Consider the following 19,116-nt stretch of genomic DNA (forward strand, 5'->3'; position numbering starts at 1 on the left):
CTCCAAGAACTTCACGATTTACCAATGGCTGGTCACCTTGGCGGCTCCTGCACCTATGACCGAATTCGCCGACGCTTCCTTTGGCCAGGCCGTGCCCGCTCCGTCCGGAAATACGTTGCGGCGTGCCAAAAATGCCAGCGCCGAAAAACACCATCGATGCTTCCTGCTGGGCGCCTTCAACCGCTCGACATTCCTCCGAGCCGTTCTTTCGCGTTGGCTTGGACTTACTTGGCAATTTCCCTCTATCCACGTCTGGCAACAAGTGGGCCGCTGTGGCCATAAAGTTTCTCACTACTCTATGGGTGTGACGACAAATTACGCCACGCGTCACGCCATCACCAGAGCGCTTCCAACAAGCTGCGCCATAGATGCCAATTTTATTTTACGAGGCGTGATTCTGCAGCATGGGGCTCCACACCAACTACTCACGGATCGTGGTCGGACATTTTTTTCTCAAGTCTTTGCCGACAACCTGCAGTCCTGCTCCACCGAGCACAAGCTGACTACGTCTTACCATCCACAGACTAATGGTCTCACTGAGCGTCTGAATCGCACCCAAACAGACATGCTTGCAAAGTACCTCTCCTCTGACCATACCGATAGGGACCTTGCCATACCCTATGTCACTTTTGCATATAGTTCATCGCGTCACAACAATGCCGGTTATTCCTCATTCTTTCTGCTGTTCAGCCGAGAACCCACATTGCCACTGGATGCATCGCTTCCATCCGCTGCACCAGAGACCAGCGAGTATGCCCTTGCCACCATCACCAGGGCAGCCCGAGCACGCGAAATTGCCCGCGCTCGCCTCCCGACCTCTCAAGAGAAGCAACGGCGCTTGTACGATCGCCAACACAGAGGCGTTCACTTTTCGCCTGGATCTCTAGTATTCCTGTGGTTCCCGACTCGTAACGATGGCCTGTTAGAAAAACTCCTGTCTCGGTACACAGGCCCATATCGAGTGCTGCAGGCCGTGACTCCAGTTACCTACGAAATCGCCCCAGTCAGTACCAGTCCCTCATCTGCCCCAAATTCCACTGACGTTGTGCATGTCGCACGCCTCAAGCCATATTACTCTCCGGTTATCACCGATATTTAGACGCGCCGGGACGGTGCTTCTGCTACTGGGGGTAATGATACATGCATATTGCATGTTTCTGGTGGCCGATGCACGCGGGCGCCCCGACGAAGACGACGAACGCTCTCTGGCTCTCGAGCTGTCGGCTGAACTGGCCAGCACTGCAGTTACCCCTTGTAAACATACTTGGTAAATAGTCTCCAGTCTCAATCCTTCGTTCGCATAACACTATCATCATGTGGGCCACATTTACGGGGGTAAGAGCCTGTAGTGGGTATGCCTCTGTCGCGAGCCCAGGGGTTGCAATGGAGTGCCAGAACCAGAGAACCAGCGTAGCAGGCTCTTACAATGGACTAGCGCGTCCCGTGCTTGCGCCGCAAGCCCGCGCTGCCCAACTTTATTTTCCTCACATTTTGTAGTGCCAACCATGAGCGACGACTTTTAGCATCCGCGCGTAGCGGCGTCGGTGGGCCCTCCCAGGCGGAATGGCGAAATGTAGTCATCAATGAAGTGGAGTCGGTGCTGTCTTCATTACATGTAAATCCGCGGAAACGCCGGTGACATCCGCGGGGAGCTCCGTGGGAGGCGGGCGTCTCGAGGTATGAGGCAGTCTAATGAGACTACCTCTTCCCGACCATTCAATTCGCGACCTGCAGCGGCGCGACTATTGCATCCAAAGCCAGCGAAAAAGAGGGCTCGCGTGCAGGTAGCGCGAGAATAGAACATGCTAGCGAGCTCGTCCTGAACGGCCGCGGTGTCGGTCGCTCCCGAGATCCTGCTGCACCATGGCTGGCCAGCCTAAATAAACCGTGGCTACGGCGGCTACCTCTTCGCACCGCCTCCCACAAATTGGTGATGCCAGACGACTGAGCCCAGCCATGCCAGCGTCAGCGCACCGACTCTACAAAAGCGAGTATAGCGACACGGCCCCACGTACGCGGTCCGGCAGACTCCCTGCGATTGTGGGCGTCTGGGAATTCTATCGACATCTGGGAAATCGACATGCCTGACATCTGGTTCATCCAGCTCGACAGCTATTTCCTTCTCAACAAGGTTCCAGGCTCTGGCTGCGCGTTCCACGCTCCGGACTTTACAGTGTCTCGTCTGAGAAAAACTTGGGTCCAAGACACTAGGTCCAGATGCACAAAGATGCTGTGGTCTGAACATCGAGGGCGGACAGGCCACAGTTGCTGAATGCAGTCCTGTAGGCATTGAGGGTACTGGAACGGCTGGGGCGAGGGGTCCGGAGGAATGAAGAAGTCCCCGGAAGCCGCAGGGGTGCACCATAGATGAGTTCAGCCGGAGGACAGCCAAGGTCGCGACGAAGGACAGCACGTCGGCCGAGAAGCACCATAGGAAGGTGGTAAACCCAGTGCTCCCGATCCAGGTGTGCATCGAGGGCAGCCTTGAGTTGGCGGTGGAGCCGCTCAACCACGCCATTTGCACAGGCATGATATGCAGGTGCACGGCAGTGTTCAGCGAAGAGGGTAGTCAAAGTGCCGGTGGTATTCAGTGGTCACGATGCTGGGGCAGCCGAAGTGGGAAACCCATGCTGAAATGAAGGCTTTGGCGACCGTTTCCGCAGTGATGTCGGGAACGGGCACGGCTTCGGGCCAGTCGGTGAAGCGGTCAATCAATATTAGAATGTACTGGAAGTCGTTAAGAGGGAGGAAGTGGTCCAACTAATTCAAGACGGACGTAGTCCAAGTGACAGCCAGGTGGCAAGAAAGAGTGCGTGGGAGTCTTCGTGTGGTGGGTCACTTTGTCGGTCTGGCATCCGAGGCACGAACGTGTCCACTGGCAAAATCGGTGTTAATGTTTGGCTAGATGTAGCGCTGTGTAACGAGGCGCTCCGTGGCTCGGTTGCTGGGATGGCAGATGTTGTGAAGGGATTGAAACACCACACCACGGAAGGCAGCCGGAATGAAGGGGCAAGGTGCAGCCGCTGATATGTCACACCAGAGTGAGCCAGACACAAACTGGTGAAGAACGAGTTGAAGACTGAGGGAACGGGGATGGTCTCGCAGCGCTTGCAGCTCAAGGTCTTCTTTCTGCATCCGAGCTAGACGGTCCCTGTCCACAATTGGTGTAGATGTGCCGAGGGAGGCGATATGGGTGAGTGCATCAGTTGCCTTATTTTCGGTGCCTTTGATGTGCCGGATATCCATACTGAACTCCGATATATAGGCCAGTTGACGAAGTTAACGTGTGACACACTTGAAAGAGCTTTTACTGAAGACATACACCAGAGGCTTATGATCCGTTAGAACATAAAATGGCTGGCCCTCCAAAAAGTAGCGGATGTGCTGAATGGTTGAGTAGATAGCGAGAACCTCGCGGCCAAAAACGCTGCAGCGAGTCTCGGCAGGTTAGAGCTTCCGAGAGAAGCCCAGTGGACGGCATTTGGATTCGATTTGCTGCTGAACTGCGCCAGTGGCCACACTGGAAGCATCCACCATGACGTGAGTGGGCACGTTAGTTCTTGGGTGGATGAGAAGCAACGATATGGTGACGGCTTGTTTAGCAGGCCTGAAAGCAGCTTGAGCTTCGGGAGACCAGAAAATTGCCGATGAGGAGCCCTTGGTCATGCAAAGGTTAGTCAATGGGTGCAGATGCTCAGTGCAGTTTGGAATAAAGCCTCGGGAGAAATTCACTAGGCCCAGGAACTTGCACAGCTGGCGTAGGTAGTGGGTGCTGGGAAGTCTTGCACGGCCTGGACATGGGAGTGCAGGGGGCGAACTCCCAGCACCAAGATCTGGTAACCCAGGAACTTAAGACCCAAAGATGCATTCCTGGGGGTTGATAACCACGCCAAATTGTTGAAGGCATTCACGGAGGTGACGCTCATGATCGTGTGGATTGGAACTTGCGATGAGGCTGTCTCTGATGTAGGCGAACACAACCGGGAGTCCACGCATTATCTCGGTAATGAATCTTTGGAATGTTTGAGCTGCGTTGCGTAGCCCAAAGGGCATGCGCACACACTCAAACAGGCCAAAGGGTGTAGTAATGGCTGTCTTCGGGATATCGGCAGGCTCAAGGGTGATTTGGTGACAGGCCTCGATAAGGTTCACCTCACTAAAGAATGCACGCAAAGGACCTCGAGCTGCCAGCCACATGGCAATTTTCCGTGCATTCGCAGGCTTCTTTCACACATGGAAAAACACATATGTAGCACATGTTGAGCAACAAAGCTGTACCGGGAGTTTTTCATGCCACTCTACAATTTTCTCATTGACACTGTCAATCTAACTATATTATTTGAGAAGCTGGTTAATTAAGATAAACTATCTAATTAGGGGAAATTTGTAAAAATACTATAATACCTCCAAGTGACGGCAAACATTACCTTGTTTCTGTCCAGCTACATGGCATTCACATACTTTTAAACTCTGGCTTAAGTTAGCTGGGACACCCTGAATAATAACCGAAATGATGTGCTTCTTAGTTCAGCAGTTGTGATTTTAGATATTTAAACTGAAGTAGGTTCAACAGAATGATATACATTGTTTCTGAAGTGTGCTTCTAGAATGTCCTTTTGTTTTTCTTGTACACGTAACTGGTACTTGCATCCAGAACAACAGAGCACATACTTTTGAATCCTCTCGTGTTGCTGGATACCATTAAGTTTTTGTACAAAATAAATTTAAGCATTTTTTTGAATTATTTAGGTTATGCAAACAAACTGGCTCAAACCAGTTTGAATTGTTTTTTTGTTTTTCGCTCCGTAGTTGAACTAGAATTGTATTGTTATTGCTACGCCTCCAAAATGGAGCTAAAGTTTCTATCCAATGCTCTGGTTTTCAACAATGCACAATGTAGACGGCAGAGCACCCATGAATGATCCAAATAATGCTATAGCAGCAAATTCAGTTGTGCGAAACACATGTCCTGTCCACCTCTTTGTCTTCAATGTGTTGTGCAGCCTGCATCAATCATTAGAAGACATTTTAATTCAATTGTGTTCACTGTTATGTTTAACTGCGTCTGTTTCTTTTCATTATGAGAATACATTGTAATAATCTTTAATGCATCGTAGCAAAGATTGATTTTAACTAGGTGCAAACACCTACCACACAAGGGCAAGACACAAAAGAGACATCAGAACAAGGGATTTCAAAATTATTTCATTTGAACGTAACACCTTGCCACCACAACATGCTACAGAAGAAATAACCGAAACAGATACAGTAACATTTTATGAAATGTATTTCTGCACAGCAGTACACTACTTCACTGCACACAGTGAACTGCATTTAAATGCAGTTTGCTTGAACAGATCGAAAGAGAACCTGGGCGCCAATTTCAGTTGACTACATATAGGCACTCTGTGAACTTTGTACCTGATACCGAAAAAACTGGAATCTTTGCTGGAAGTTACGCTACGTATAAAACAGCAGCCATCTATGAACCATGAGGGAAGGTTAACGCCAAAGGCTCAAGAAACTCTGTTTCGTCCAACTCCTCTTTGGCCTTCACTTTTTTCAGGTTATTAACAAGTACGTGCATCCTGTTGCATATTCTGTTTCATGCAATGAAATGCAACTGCCCAAATAATATATGCTTGCCATGGAAGCAGAACTCGTTGAACTTGTTAACTGCACAGAAGTCACAAGCAGGAGTGAGGAGAAGGATGAGTCATAATGATGATTATCCAGACAGATGTCACTTGGTGCATAATACAGTAGTGCATCAACTTGAAACAAAGGGAGCTAAAATTGCACAGTGTTGCACTTTAAGCACAGTGGCTGCAGTGATTGAATGACTGCCTTTTGTGACACGCATGCATATGTGAAATAAGCTACCAGAATTGAAGCAGAACACAATTATTCCCTCTTTTGCCTTATTCAGCACTAAAGATAAATGAGTGTTTCAAGCTATTACGCCCTCAGCTTGAACAAAGCTCTGGACAAACTAAACACTTTTTCCATTCCCTTTGTGTTATGTTTAAAAGGAGCCTACTGAATGTCAAACAGTTAGCATCGCACAAAGAGTCAAATGTGCATCAAATGTACAAAGTATCAGGTCGTCAGCTGAAGCATGGCACTGGCTTTATGCAACCGTGGAAGACTTGCCACAGAGCACACTTGCAACACTTCAAGGCATGCTTAGATCCTGGACTTCCTCTTAGAATGGAAACAGGTCCGCACCCATGTCCACTTGAAATTGAGATGAATTGTCCACAGGGTCGAGTGGGGCCATGTGGCCACTGAAGTCTTGCATCTTTTGCCTGGGGACGGGTAGGGGCTTGGTGCCGTGACGGATAGTCATGTGCTGAGTCAGCTGATACCTTCAAAAGATAATCAAGGGAGAAAAGTTGAGTAAACAGAAGCAGCAGCAAATCCTAAGCTGTGAAAAAAGCAATGAGGTGCTAGAGAATGAGTTGGTGGGCACACATCTAAATGTTTGAAACAGTGACCTATAAATGTTTTATGAAAGGAAAGCATGTAGTACTGTAAAAGCAGACACATGCTAAGATGTTTCTTCTCCAAGATCTCGGTAGGTCAAATTTGCTTCTTGTGTTGCAATCAGGGTGTCTACCAAGTTGACATTTCCTAATTCCCCGAGTTTTCCAGGTTTTCCCTAAGCACCTTTGCAAAATTCCCTGAAAGAGACAGAAGTTTGTTTTATGTGAAGACGGGCTGACACCATGGCGCCCGACGCTGTCTCTCTAGTAAGCATGTTGAAAGAAAAAACAGAAGGAAGGTGTTAGTAAAATGCACAGCGAATAAAACATATTCGAAAGAAATGTAAAACCCATTCCGAATCGAGTCTAACATTTTCAAATATGAATGAAAAGGAGTGCATACAGAAGTAAATATTTTCGAATATGAGCTATTTCTATAAACTGATAGCAAGGTCATTGGTATGAGGCCTGAACTTTGTCACAACTAAGATTCTCTCTCAGCAGCTGGATAGTCAACCTTAACTGTCCTGACATACTATCAGCCCGTACACAACATATCAGTGTTGGGTTTCACTGCTTTAAAGAGTTTATTTTGGTTTGGATGAGGGACGTCAGTGGATTTGCGTGCGAGAGCGCCGGTTTGAGGCGGCGAGATAATCAAAATGGCGGCAGTGGTGGCTTTGATTAATGCCATTTCGGACCTGCAGTCAAGGCAAAAAGTCCGAATTATCTGATGGGAAAGTGTTCTTACGTCATAAATTTAAGATGTTCTTATACATTGACTCTATGGGGTGGTGGTGCTGCGAAGCCGTGGAAATTATTGGGCGTGTCCAAAAAATCGTGTGTCTGGAAAATCGGTCGTTAGCTGTACTCAGGAAATTCCTCGAGCCGATGACACGGCGTCAATGATGATTCGTTGTGATTCCTCTGTTACTGGAGCCAGCATTAAAGGGCCCCGAAACGGTTCGGACAAATTTTGTAGACGCGTAGGGTACAGCATAAGTAGAACATTCACACCACAATTTAAGTGAAGCGTTACGTATTAATGGAGCTACAAGTCATTACAAGTCACCCTCCTCCCTAGCCATGCTTTTCCTCCTCAACTCGTTCGCCCAGCGATCAGGGCTAAGCTCGGCCTTCACTGGTTCTGCGTCACGATGCGATGTCACATTGTCCACTTCCGGTTGTTTTGGAGCCCGCTCCTGCCCGCGCAAAACCTCTCCGCTAGCCACTCGGCCGTCGATTCCAAGCGAGAGCTATCGAAGCAGAGTGCGTTGCGAGCATTCTATCGCAGTGCCGAACGTGTCTGGTATTCTGGTAACCACACACTTGAACGTTTCGACAGAACGGTGGAGGCATAAACTGAAGCTGATGAAGGATATCTAGTGTGGACATTGGTGGGCTGCCTGATTGGTCTCCATGGTCCAGCAGCGCTTAACGTGCGAAAGTGCTAATATTGCTCTTACCAAGTGTAAAACATTTTAAACATTAACAAAAACGTGTTAACGATTACACTCCTGAAAACATTTACACCAGCAGCAAAGAAGAATACATTTTGTTACTGCTACTGTGTATGGTTGAGCTCTATGCCACCAGGTGGCTGCACCATGCAGACCATTCACATTTGCGCTTCTGTTCATCCCCTGAAACGACACGCAAGGGGACATGGCCAGGCTCTGTCCCCTTGTGCTTGCGTTTACCCTAATACCGGACTCGCGAAACGCTATTGCGTTGGTGCCAGTGTAAAGTGACGGCCGCAATTGCGCAAATCCTGGCGCCGATCAGATAGCGACAGTCCAATGCGCTGCAGCCAGTCCGATCGTGTACTGGCTTGCACAGGGACACGATGTCACAGCTTGACATATTGCCAGTGGCTACGTTTGGAGTTCACAATGCAACAAAGTCGAATCATAGTGCTCGCGAAAAGACTGAGACCGACTCTGACCGCGGAGCTCTCGCCAAAATGGAGCACATTGTAACACAAGCAGATGACGCTTGCTGTGTGCCGGAAGTGCTTAAGTGTGAGAAATTGTTCTTGTGGATTCTCTTTCTGTTAGTTTCTTTTTATAAAAACAAATTAACTAACATTCGAACCCATAAAGGTGGAAAAATTATCAATCACGTGCCCTGGTCAGCCAATCGGATAGCTCGCCCCACTGACGTCATATGGGTAGGGGCGGCTTAAAATTCCGCCACGCAGTGTGCTGCGATCGGCAGCGATGTGCATTTTTAAAACCTTATAATAAATTACAAGCTTTACGCAGAGCATTTAGAGGCATCAATTAATGATCAAAAGGACCTACTCTAACGACTCGGTACGTTTGTAGAAAATGGTCAAAATCATTTCAGGGTCCTTTAATGTGACTTTCGTTCCCTATCAACAAAATTACAGCTAATTTTTCCAGATAGAAGCACAAATTCACCGAGTTTTCCCCGAGTATTTCCACACTATTCAAATTCCCTGAGAATTCCCTTGCATAATTGAATGTCAAAATTTCCAGGGGCCCATTTCATGCACCCGATAATGTTATATCACTTCAGATACAGTGAAACAAAAGCAACTGTCATTATTTGCATCAGGGCTAAAGCAGATGTATTTTCCCAGGCATCTGCACACGCATCTTCCTTCATGGCTGTTAATGCACAGCAAATTTGACCGTGAAGGAGTGTGCAGTAGCACGCTCAAACTTCCTGAAATCAGACTCGCCATCACACAGGCTGCTCATGCTGTGCCATCTCTGGCATAACACAGGCATGCAGTCTTGGCACAGCACAGCCTGATGGCAATTGCTGAGGCTTGCAGTGTTATTTGAAAGTCACCCCTTTGTTGCTTTGTTTCATTATCGTCATTGTCGTGGTACATGTGGTCACTTGCTGCTTTTTTACAAGCTTCTCAGTTGACCGAACATCCAGTTGTTAAAGGCATTAGATGTGTAAAATAAATTGAAGAAATGTATATGAGCCTTTTCTTGACAAATGGGCTACACACAACCCTTGTATTTCTTTGTCCTGAACTTGAAGATACTATTTGGTATTTTACGTGAAATTCGAAGTTTTTTTGTCCAAACAGTGTTGTTCAAATTCATTCCAGTAAGAACATTTCTTTATTTGAACGTCACCCAGTTGCTCTTTGTCCCATGCTACCCCTCTTGCTGTATGACTGTGTTATGTCAATCATTTTCCAATGCATCACCCGTGGTGCAGTCCTTAGATTCCTGTCAACATTCTTCATTATCTTCAAAGTTTCCACCACACCGGCCACACTGGTCACTCTGCGAAAACTTGTGCCCTGTCACAGAGCTCGACACTTTGCCTAACTTGCTCAAACGTTCTTCAGTGCCCTCGCATTGTCAGCTCCATAACATGCGCATGCCGTTCGGTTCCTTGGGGTCCAGTCAATGGGGGTCACGTGGAGTCAGGCCGCACAGTGAGATCATGCATTTGCAGATAGAGAATGGACGTGGGTGTTGTAGGATAGCAGTAAGTGGAGAGCTTTGGGAGAGGCTTTTGCCCTGCAGTGGACGTAAGCTGTACAATGACTATGACTGAAAGAAAACAGAAGCTGAAATGGAGTTTAGCAGGCTGTCCGAAAAAGAAAGCTAAAAGCAAGACAACTTCTTCCCAGGCACTGCTAGGTAAAAATGTCTCTGCTCTAAGCATTGGGTGCACAGTGGAGAGCCCTCACAAAACCAACCTGGCAAATCAGTTCCGTAAAAATCCACACAGCTGAGGATATTTTATGAAAGGGAAAGGTTGTAATCCCCCAAAGGTTGCACAAAGCAACAAAGGAAACCCACACGAGTTTCTCAGAAAAAATATTCACCGATGATTACGATATTCCCTAATGCGAAATTTGAGCGCAGCTCTATAAGTGTTTTCACTTGGTAATATGTTTGTTGGTGCAGACATTCTCTTGTGTGGCAGGTTGCAAACGGAGTGAATTGTGGTGCGACTGCCTTGCTAGGGAGATCGCAAGAGGCAGCGTATGGGTGATGCATGGGCATGTTTCGCAGGAGCCGCTGCAGCCAGACCTCCGCTCATGCAGCGCTTAGTTTCCATATATCGTATCGGACGCGGTCGCCATGTGCCTTATCAATGACATCAGTGAACACACAACATATGGTACTCTGGCACCATGCCGTAACGATCGTCGCCGCAGAGCATGCCTTGCATAGCATTACGCTTTTCTTCTCATGCTTTCGCCATGCCGCTCCCCTCCGCTTTCCGCTTCATAATTCCGCTGCACCTTCCTCCTCCGCTTTGCTCCTAGGGCTCTATTCGCTTTCGCCATTTTTCATTCCTTGCTGTGCTCTGCGTCCACTCTTTCATCCTTCACTGTGCTCGTTCACTCGGTTACGAGGGACGCCGACCCTCAACGCTGGAACGGGCACCTAAGAACTCCACTCTAAAATAATGTTTCACAGTCACAGTGATGCTATTGGCTGGCGCAATTTCTGTGCAGCTTCTGGAACAGCCAAAAATGAATGTTCGAGCAGTAAAATGGACTTCTGGAGCAGGTTTATGAAAGCGATTGAAAATTACTTTATATAGAATTTCTACAGTGGGCAAGCCATGCAAATGCACTGAGTGCTCACGGGTACATAACCTCAATCCAATTTAGTGGTTTAAAAAAGCACAGAACCTGGACAGGCTATGTGCAGATGTCGCGGGAATTTTGAGAACTTTCAGCGTGATCTCACTGGCATAAACGTATCCTTTAAGAATGAGCATTCGATGAAAAAAAATGGTAAGTTGATAATAAAGCAGAACCTAATGTATAAGGCGTACTCTCCGTTATCTCCTAAATGGAACTGGCAATGCTTTTATTTCCACATTGCTGTTGCAATGCTGTTGGTATCTTCAGGTTATACAAGTTCTCTAAAGTTAAGGTACATACCAGTAATTTTGATAAAACTCATGCTATCTAAGCAAACAGTAGCTTGCATGGGTGGCTTGTGTGGTTTGGCAAACAGTTTTGGCATGTTGTCCGTGGACCCAATCTTGGCTTCCAGCTGCAAATCTAGCCCGTGTTCTAAGCTGAATCGTTCAGGTGGTTTACTGGTTCGAACATATGGACAGCCCCAGTGCTGAGATAGCCTGTTGCTCATGCCACCATGTCAGCTGGGAGTAAATTTTTGTCACAGCCATACAATGCTGCTAGGCCTAACCAGGGACACTTGGTCAGCATCCAGCGGAGAAAGTTGATGTTTGGTGAATAGCTGAGCAAAATCCGTAGCAGCCGTATGACATCCTTAAAGCCGTGAAATCACGTCACCAACGAAAGAGTGGGATAGGTGACAAATTGATTCGTGGCAATTTTGTTCACAGCTGCCATGTCTATGACGTGTGCATTCCATTTCAAAAATCGGGTCAGACACCATACAGCATCCGAAACTTTGGTCACCGTTTTGCACAGGTCATACAGGAGAGGAGTGCGGGGTCTGGCTCGACGCCAATGTGATCACTCCCTGTCACCGGCTTGAATAGCGACGCTGTCCCGTTGCCTAAGTAACCCGCACACGACACCGTCGAATGTATTGAAAATAGATGACAGCCCCCCGAAGAAACAGTGGCACAGCCCAGGATTAATTGGGGAGGCTTGGCTCGGTCCACTACAAAGCTAACGCAGCTGCTGGTCTAGGCCACTTCTGATGCTTCCGAGAAATAGCACTTGAGGAATTATTTCTGTTTTTGAAAGTCCAAGCAAACCTTTCGGAGCAGGGTAGGTGCATATTTGTCATGGTTGGCTCAAAGATAGCAGGACGTAGCAGGGTTCGCCTCTCGGCAAATTTCAGCACAAATGGCACCGCGGTAGCATCACCACAACCGAAAAAAAAACCTTGTTCTTGTCCTGGGATAAAGCTTGGCTCCAACACCTACATAGAGTGGCTGCTCTACCATTTCAGCTAACTTGATTCATTTGCCCCCCATCGAACGAGGGCAAATGAATCAAGAACTTGAAATGTAGGCCACTTAATGTGGTTCTCATAGTAGTTTCATGCTATTCTCAGCTTGACAATATTTCCCTCTCACAAAAGCTATCCATTTGCTAGTGTCACAAGGCTGACCTGCGCTGGAAGCTCTTCGGGCAGAACTCGCATCGGTGCGGCCGTTCCTTGGTGTGTCGAAGCTGGTGCCGGCGGATGGCGCTCTCGAAGCGGCTCACAAATGGGCAAAAGTTGCACTGTAGCAGCTGCCAGCGCCTGTGCGAGCCCAGAGGGGGCGCACCGGAGCTGCCAAGAACACCTGCAGAACAGGTACAGGAGCAAAGACAGTACTTAACCTGGTACCAATAGGGGGCGAGTTGAAACAGTGAATTCGTGTCAGCAAATCGGAGCTCACACGAACAAAACAAGTGGGTAGGACAAGTGTTGGACTCGCAACTGACTTTATTCACCAAGGGTCGTCTGCCCTGGCCAAGAAGTGTAGGGGCAGCATCATTTGACACACAAGAGAATAAAAAAAAAAGAGTATATCAGACGAAGCCATTATAAAGAATGCTGAAAGCAGCTACGGTACACTTGTACATAATTTCCTAATTTGCTTTCATTTTCGGATGTGCATAGTGAGACTGACTGTGGCTACTAACAGAGGACAAACTTGACAGACTGAAAATGAATAAACACCAACTAGCCAAATTCATTGCTTTACTAATATGCTTATGTGATTTCTCTTTGTAGGGTCATGCTAAGTCAAGGTGGGTGTTTAACGTAAATTTTTGCAATGCATACGCAAATTCCCTTCCATGCTGGATAGGATAAATCTTCACTGTTCACGTAGTCTGTTGTTTTTGCAACAAACTCCTTGCAATACAGTTTGTGTGTTTACGCATATGCTATAAACAATTGCATCCTTGAGATGTCGTCGGGTGTGTTATCTTTGTATTTGTGACTGGAACGTGACACTGACATGTTCTAATTCTAGTTGCAGTACCTTTGTAAACATCACTATGTAAATCGCTTTGAAAATCATAATCTACAACTGCATGAGTTTTAATTACCGAGGGGAGGCTGACCTTTGTCAAAGATGTCAAATAAAATGTCAATGCTGGCCGCAGTATATGTGCAAAAAAATTAAAAAAAAATAAAAGGAGAGGCCTTGTATAGCAAGCCCCCTAGTCTACGAGTTTTCTGGAAAAAAATTTTTTCCCCCTGACACAATTCATTTAGTGAGGTTTTGATAAAGACTTGCACATACCCCCTCAAGGATATTCACCACAGAATCGGGCACCAAAGCCAAATAGACTATTGGAAGAGAGTTTCAGAAAACAAATAAATGAAACGAGGAGGAAAATAGAAATATTGGGCAGTAATGTTAGTTACAAGTCCAGTGCTTGTTCTATTCACTTTTTTTTGTCGTGTACACATCTATTCACTGGTATACTGCTTGTTCACATTAATTGGCCATCACTGATTGGCCTTTTTATCAACAGCAGGACTACAATTTTAAGCTGGAACCTGTCTCCACCAACTCTCCCAGTTGCTAGTTTTGCTGTTGCCCCCCCAATAAGTGCCAAACTTGGTGATGACTGTTTGCTTAAGGCCTTGTAAATGATATCTAAAGTAATACATTACATTAATAAATATTCCTTTGCAAGTTCTCCAGTTGAGGTTGCTGTGTTTCCAGTTAAGTAGATGACACTTCTCTCACACAAGTACATGTCAAGCAGCGTTGGCAACTTTTTTTTGGACACGGTCACCAAGTTGCGTCCCTAAACACTCCATTTAGGTGAAAAATCATGAAGTGGCAATGATGATGACTTGTTTGGATTTCAGTATGTTGAAACTGTTCCTAGACCTCTTCCGTGTTATTTTTTTTAAAGGTATGGGATTATATGGCCTCCTGCAATAGTAAGCCAACGGCCAGATTACCAAAAGAGAGAACCTGCGGTTTTTTAAAATGATATCATCTCAATATTGTGCTTTGCTCAGAAAAGCAGCTTTGACATACTGAGATGGCTCACCGATAAGGTCCTAAATAGCAACAAATGAAGGCTCATATAGACACTTGAGATTAAATGTTGATAAAGCACTGCAGTAGGGCAAAATTCCTTAAGGAAATTTATTAGGGCAAGTTAGCGGCTACTTACATCCCTAAAAAGTGACTATGACTCCAAAAAGGCAAAGTTGTGGTTACGATAATTATACCTCATTAAATTTAGCAAGTTTCATGACAAATTACAAACACTAGTGTTTAGGACACCTTTGTTAAGCTGAGCTTCCTATAAACTGGATGAATTCTCAAAGCTTCATTCAGTTCATCTCTAACGTGCCGACATCCTAGAAAATAACAAGTGAAGTGGCAAAGTTAACACAAAATAGTAGCAAACAGTTTTAACAACGCTGCTGCAGTTGAGCTGACAATTGCATACTAAATGGTTAGGCACAATGAAGTACATCTAAAATTCAGCTGGCCAGGCATTATCTTCATCAAGGAATAACTTTTAAAATGAAAACAAAAATACATATTTCGATGTGGCATAAGTTAAGCGAAGCAAATCTGTGCTTGCACATAGCTCGAAGTTTCACACAATTAATGCTAAGCTGCTATGCTGCAGCGTAGTGCCACCTACATGCAGAACAAAGCAGTGTCATGACAACACACGGTCACGTAAACAATACCATGCAGTGTTTTGACTCTTTATCGGTAATGCAACCGAGTGTGAAAGGCAAGAGATGTCACATGCTTAAAAGGTGCTCGATTCTGTAGTAGCACGTTTTCAAGCTTCTCCGCTGTACACATCCGGGTGCTTTCCGCACACGCTTGGTTGCAGAAACCTCAGCATCACACATTAAATCTTGCAGTAGATCTAGTCTTGAAATGCATATTGACTCAAACACACTTCAGATTCCCAAACTGGGGACATGCAATAGTCAGACTGTACATCAACTAGGGCTACATCCACAGCCGATTGCTTTTGCGGGATATCAATCTCAGAGCACATCAATTTGGTAAGCCAGCAGAAGTGAACACGATGAAAGGTATGGCATACCACCAGTGAACAGCTTCAATTTCAAGTCGTATCAAGTTTTCCCGACAAACTGAAAGGATGCCCAATGCACCAGTGATGCGTCTGCCAGAATTTGTGCCACACAGAAGACTTCCAGAACATGACTGATTCAACCATGCAGCCCCAATACACAATGTTGAGGTGAAAGAAAAAAAGGAAACAATAAAAGAATGCAAACATTTTGTACAGTCCTGCAGGTGCAAACCTGCCAACCTGTAAAATTTAAAACTTGTAAAAATCCCACAGACACAACACTGGAAAGAAAGCATTCTTTAAAAGTTTGCCCCGCGCACACATCTTCCGATGGATACACATGCACTCCTATAATGATGAGTTCCCCTTAGACACGGCACATAAGAAGCTGCAAACTTGTTAACAGCACAAAGTGACAGGAAACACTTAGTTTTAGATCACAGAGATGTTTTTAAACAAGTTCGTTGTTGCTCATTTTGCCTGCTTCAGGAACTTGTATGAATAAACTTGCTCTAAACAGGTAGGCCTGTGGTGTCCTTTCACAGTCGGAAGACAATGATACGGTCGCTGGACGGGTAAGCCATTTCATGAACACAATTTATTTGTAAAATTAATAAAATCGTAGAATAAGCTGGAATCCAGTATACCTTAGGGGAATATTGGGAGAGTTGGTAGGTATACATGTGACAATCAAACCACAGAATAAATAGGCACAGCAACTTGTTTTGCTTTCCGAATTTGCAGGGAAAGCACATGTCAATCAAGAGTGAAATTTCATTTCATTTAATTTTATTTGGGCCCATTTACATGCAAATGGAGGGGGCCAAGGTAAAAGCTGCTTATTGGCAGTTTGAGTGGTCCCTGGCCCCCTTTACATATTGGCGGACCAGTGGCAAAGAACACTTTCAGAAATGAAAAACAAAAAACAGTGGGTTACATCAATTAGAGTAATTACATTTCTTCCACTGTGAATACACGTGGTTTTACTGAATCATGGTGATTTAAATCATCGTTTTCACCAGACAGATGATGTGTGTGCTGCGATTCCATGAAAGCGGCAAGGAAAAGCCCACTCTTTACAAAAAAAAAAAAAAAAAAATACGAAATTCTTTCGCACCAAGACAAGGCATTACTCGCTACTTCCTATGCAAACACAAGTTGTCCTTGGCATTATTTACGTACGGTAAAGAATATGCCTGAACTCTGTGCTAGGCTACTAAGTGAAAAGTGCAGTTGCTTGTGACATGCCCCATTGTCTTCGGGCTTTTCCCACACTCCTATGCAGCCATCCTCTTGGCTTCATGTGGCAGATGGAGCAACGTGGTGACAATGGTCTGGAAGAGAAGAGAAGACACATCAAGCAACAAATACTGCTACACCCTGTGTTTTTCTCCTTAAAGGAAAGCTGAAGCACCTTTAAAATAAAGTGAGCTTTCAACCAATTATAATTTTTGACCCCCTGAATGTGAAAATCATATCTTAACAGGTCACAAGTCACCGCAAGTCACTTTAATTCAGTAAAAACGAGCAGCAGCATCTGCAGGAGACACCACGGGTCCATTAACAGGTTCTGATGATGAAGACGATCATGACGTCATTGTGGGTATTGGTGAGGTGCGTGACTCGAATAGAGTATTCATGTGACCCCTGTGTTGACATCATCCTCACGCTTGCTCTTTTGTCACTAAACTCAGTGTGCAAGGGGGCAGGGTTATGCTTCGACAAAAAATAAGCGGCGATTGCAACGCTCCTACCTGAACAATCGAGAAAATAACTTGAAAAATTAGATCATACTGCAGCAGCCCTTCTAATCCACCATAAATCTTCAAATTCCGAAACCTCTTCAGCATTCCTTTAAAGATCAACTGCAATGAAATTTTGAGCTGTGTGAAATGCCTAGTTCGAGATGGTGCAGATTTAAAGAAGCTTTGGTGCAAAATTTCCCATTTTAAATATCAATGCATCTGTCAGGAACAACTAGCAGAAGTTTATGCTCTTGATACCAAACCAGAAGAAAAAAATAGATTGAAAAAGGTGCCGCCATGATCACTCGCCGGAATTAACTTGTGACTTAACGTGCGTGGCTCCTTGGCATGACCTGAGAGATTGGGCACCGCCCATGGTGCGCTGAAACATCCCAGAGGCAATATGCTTATGATTAGTGTCATATTCACGTACCACCAAGTGCACGTGTGCTTAGGAGCTATTTAAGTGCTCTGACCAGCAGCTCTGACAATATTGCACAAAAATAGTTTAGTTTTATCCAACATTCGTTAAAAGCATGCATTTGCTACAGGCTGATATTGGCAAGAAATATTCATTTTAGATTTGCTTCATTATATCCAATCATTGGCTATATCTATTTTCATTATAGTATCGAAGTTTGACGATACTACTCATTTATCACCAATATCGCCAAAGTGAAATTTCGTAGCAGTTGACCTACAAAGCTTGTCATAGCCGTGCCACTTAGTGTAATATGCACCACTCATAGCCCAGAGTTCAAAATTTGGCAATCGGTTGACCTTCAATACAACCAAAAAGGTAGTCGTCAATACTTCGAACATAGAACTCCAAGTAGGACAGAAGCTCACAGGAAGCTGTAGGCTTGGCATTAATAACAGTGGTCAGTGAACGAATGACGCTGGAGCCAAGATTACAATAAAGTAATTAGTCGAAACGCTGCTCCAGCGACATTCAGTGTTACTCTACTGCTCACCTCTCCCACATAGAACGACACATTAGAGGATGTTTGAACGATATGCAATTTCTTTAACTCACGATGTACCTCATCACAAAAACGACAAACTTGTTAGAAGGCACCTCACATCTAAAACCTACTTACCCCCACAAAAGCAGTATGACATGTTTCTGCAACCAGACATCACAGCACACAATTTACGAATGAGACCAAAACATGGTGAGTCACATACTGGAAGCACGAAGGCACCCAAATGATATGCAAGTCAATGTAATTGTACGTCCACAAGTTGTAGTTGTAAGATGTGACACGGTTATACAAGGCCACTTTTGACAAAGAGATCCGTCCACGTCCTGTCCTTCCTTAATATCGTGTTTGTAAAACTGAGCGCAACATAACCATGAAAGATAGATCCACCTAACGAAACACTGGCCAGCCTTTTTAAGGCACTTCATTCCTGTTTATCTAACTTCTATACCATATGATACTGTAGAAAGCATCACAGATGAAAAACTGCACCGGAAAATGCAAGGTGTGAGACTTCTATGATAGCACTACGTGCAAAGCTTTCGCAACATTGCCCGCTATGTGTGAAACAGAGTATATGTCCACTTCTAGCCCAAGCACAGATGCTTTCTACGAGGCTCTTTCCGCAGCATTAACTGGACAACCCAGACAGGTGACTTGTCTGCAATGTGCCAATATGCCCAGTTCTAAATGAGATCTAGAAAGCATTGCGAAGCATACATCCTATGCACTTTATGAACACAATGAACAACGCCATTTAGAGTTGGGCACTGCAGCAAACTACACAAGGGAACAATGTGGAATTTACCATGCAAAAGAAAGGTTATGACACACTTCAGCATAGCACAGGATATTAAAAACATTTTGTATGGAGGAAGTGAGAAAGTAACAGAGAGATCATTCTTACAGGTTGACAGGAG

The 19,116-nt window shown here is 45.4% G+C and overlaps 1 protein-coding gene across 1 annotated transcript in view; it reads right to left on the reverse strand.

Moving 5' to 3' along the window:
- Nucleotides 1-5,186: 5,186 nt before the first annotated feature.
- LOC126530668 (uncharacterized) overlaps nucleotides 5,187-19,116 on the reverse strand; it is a 58,799-nt gene continuing 44,869 nt past the window's right edge. Inside the window, exons 4-5 of the mRNA XM_055070714.2 lie at nucleotides 12,554-12,731; nucleotides 5,187-6,368 (exon numbers count right to left, since the gene is read on the reverse strand). Of these exons, the coding sequence (XP_054926689.2) occupies nucleotides 6,108-6,368; nucleotides 12,554-12,731 (439 nt within the window). The 3' untranslated portion in view covers nucleotides 5,187-6,107. The remainder of the gene's footprint in view (nucleotides 6,369-12,553; nucleotides 12,732-19,116) is intronic.

The sequence above is a fragment of the Dermacentor andersoni genome, chromosome 4, assembly GCF_023375885.2.
Source record: "Dermacentor andersoni chromosome 4, qqDerAnde1_hic_scaffold, whole genome shotgun sequence".
Lineage (NCBI taxonomy): Eukaryota > Metazoa > Arthropoda > Arachnida > Ixodida > Ixodidae > Dermacentor > Dermacentor andersoni.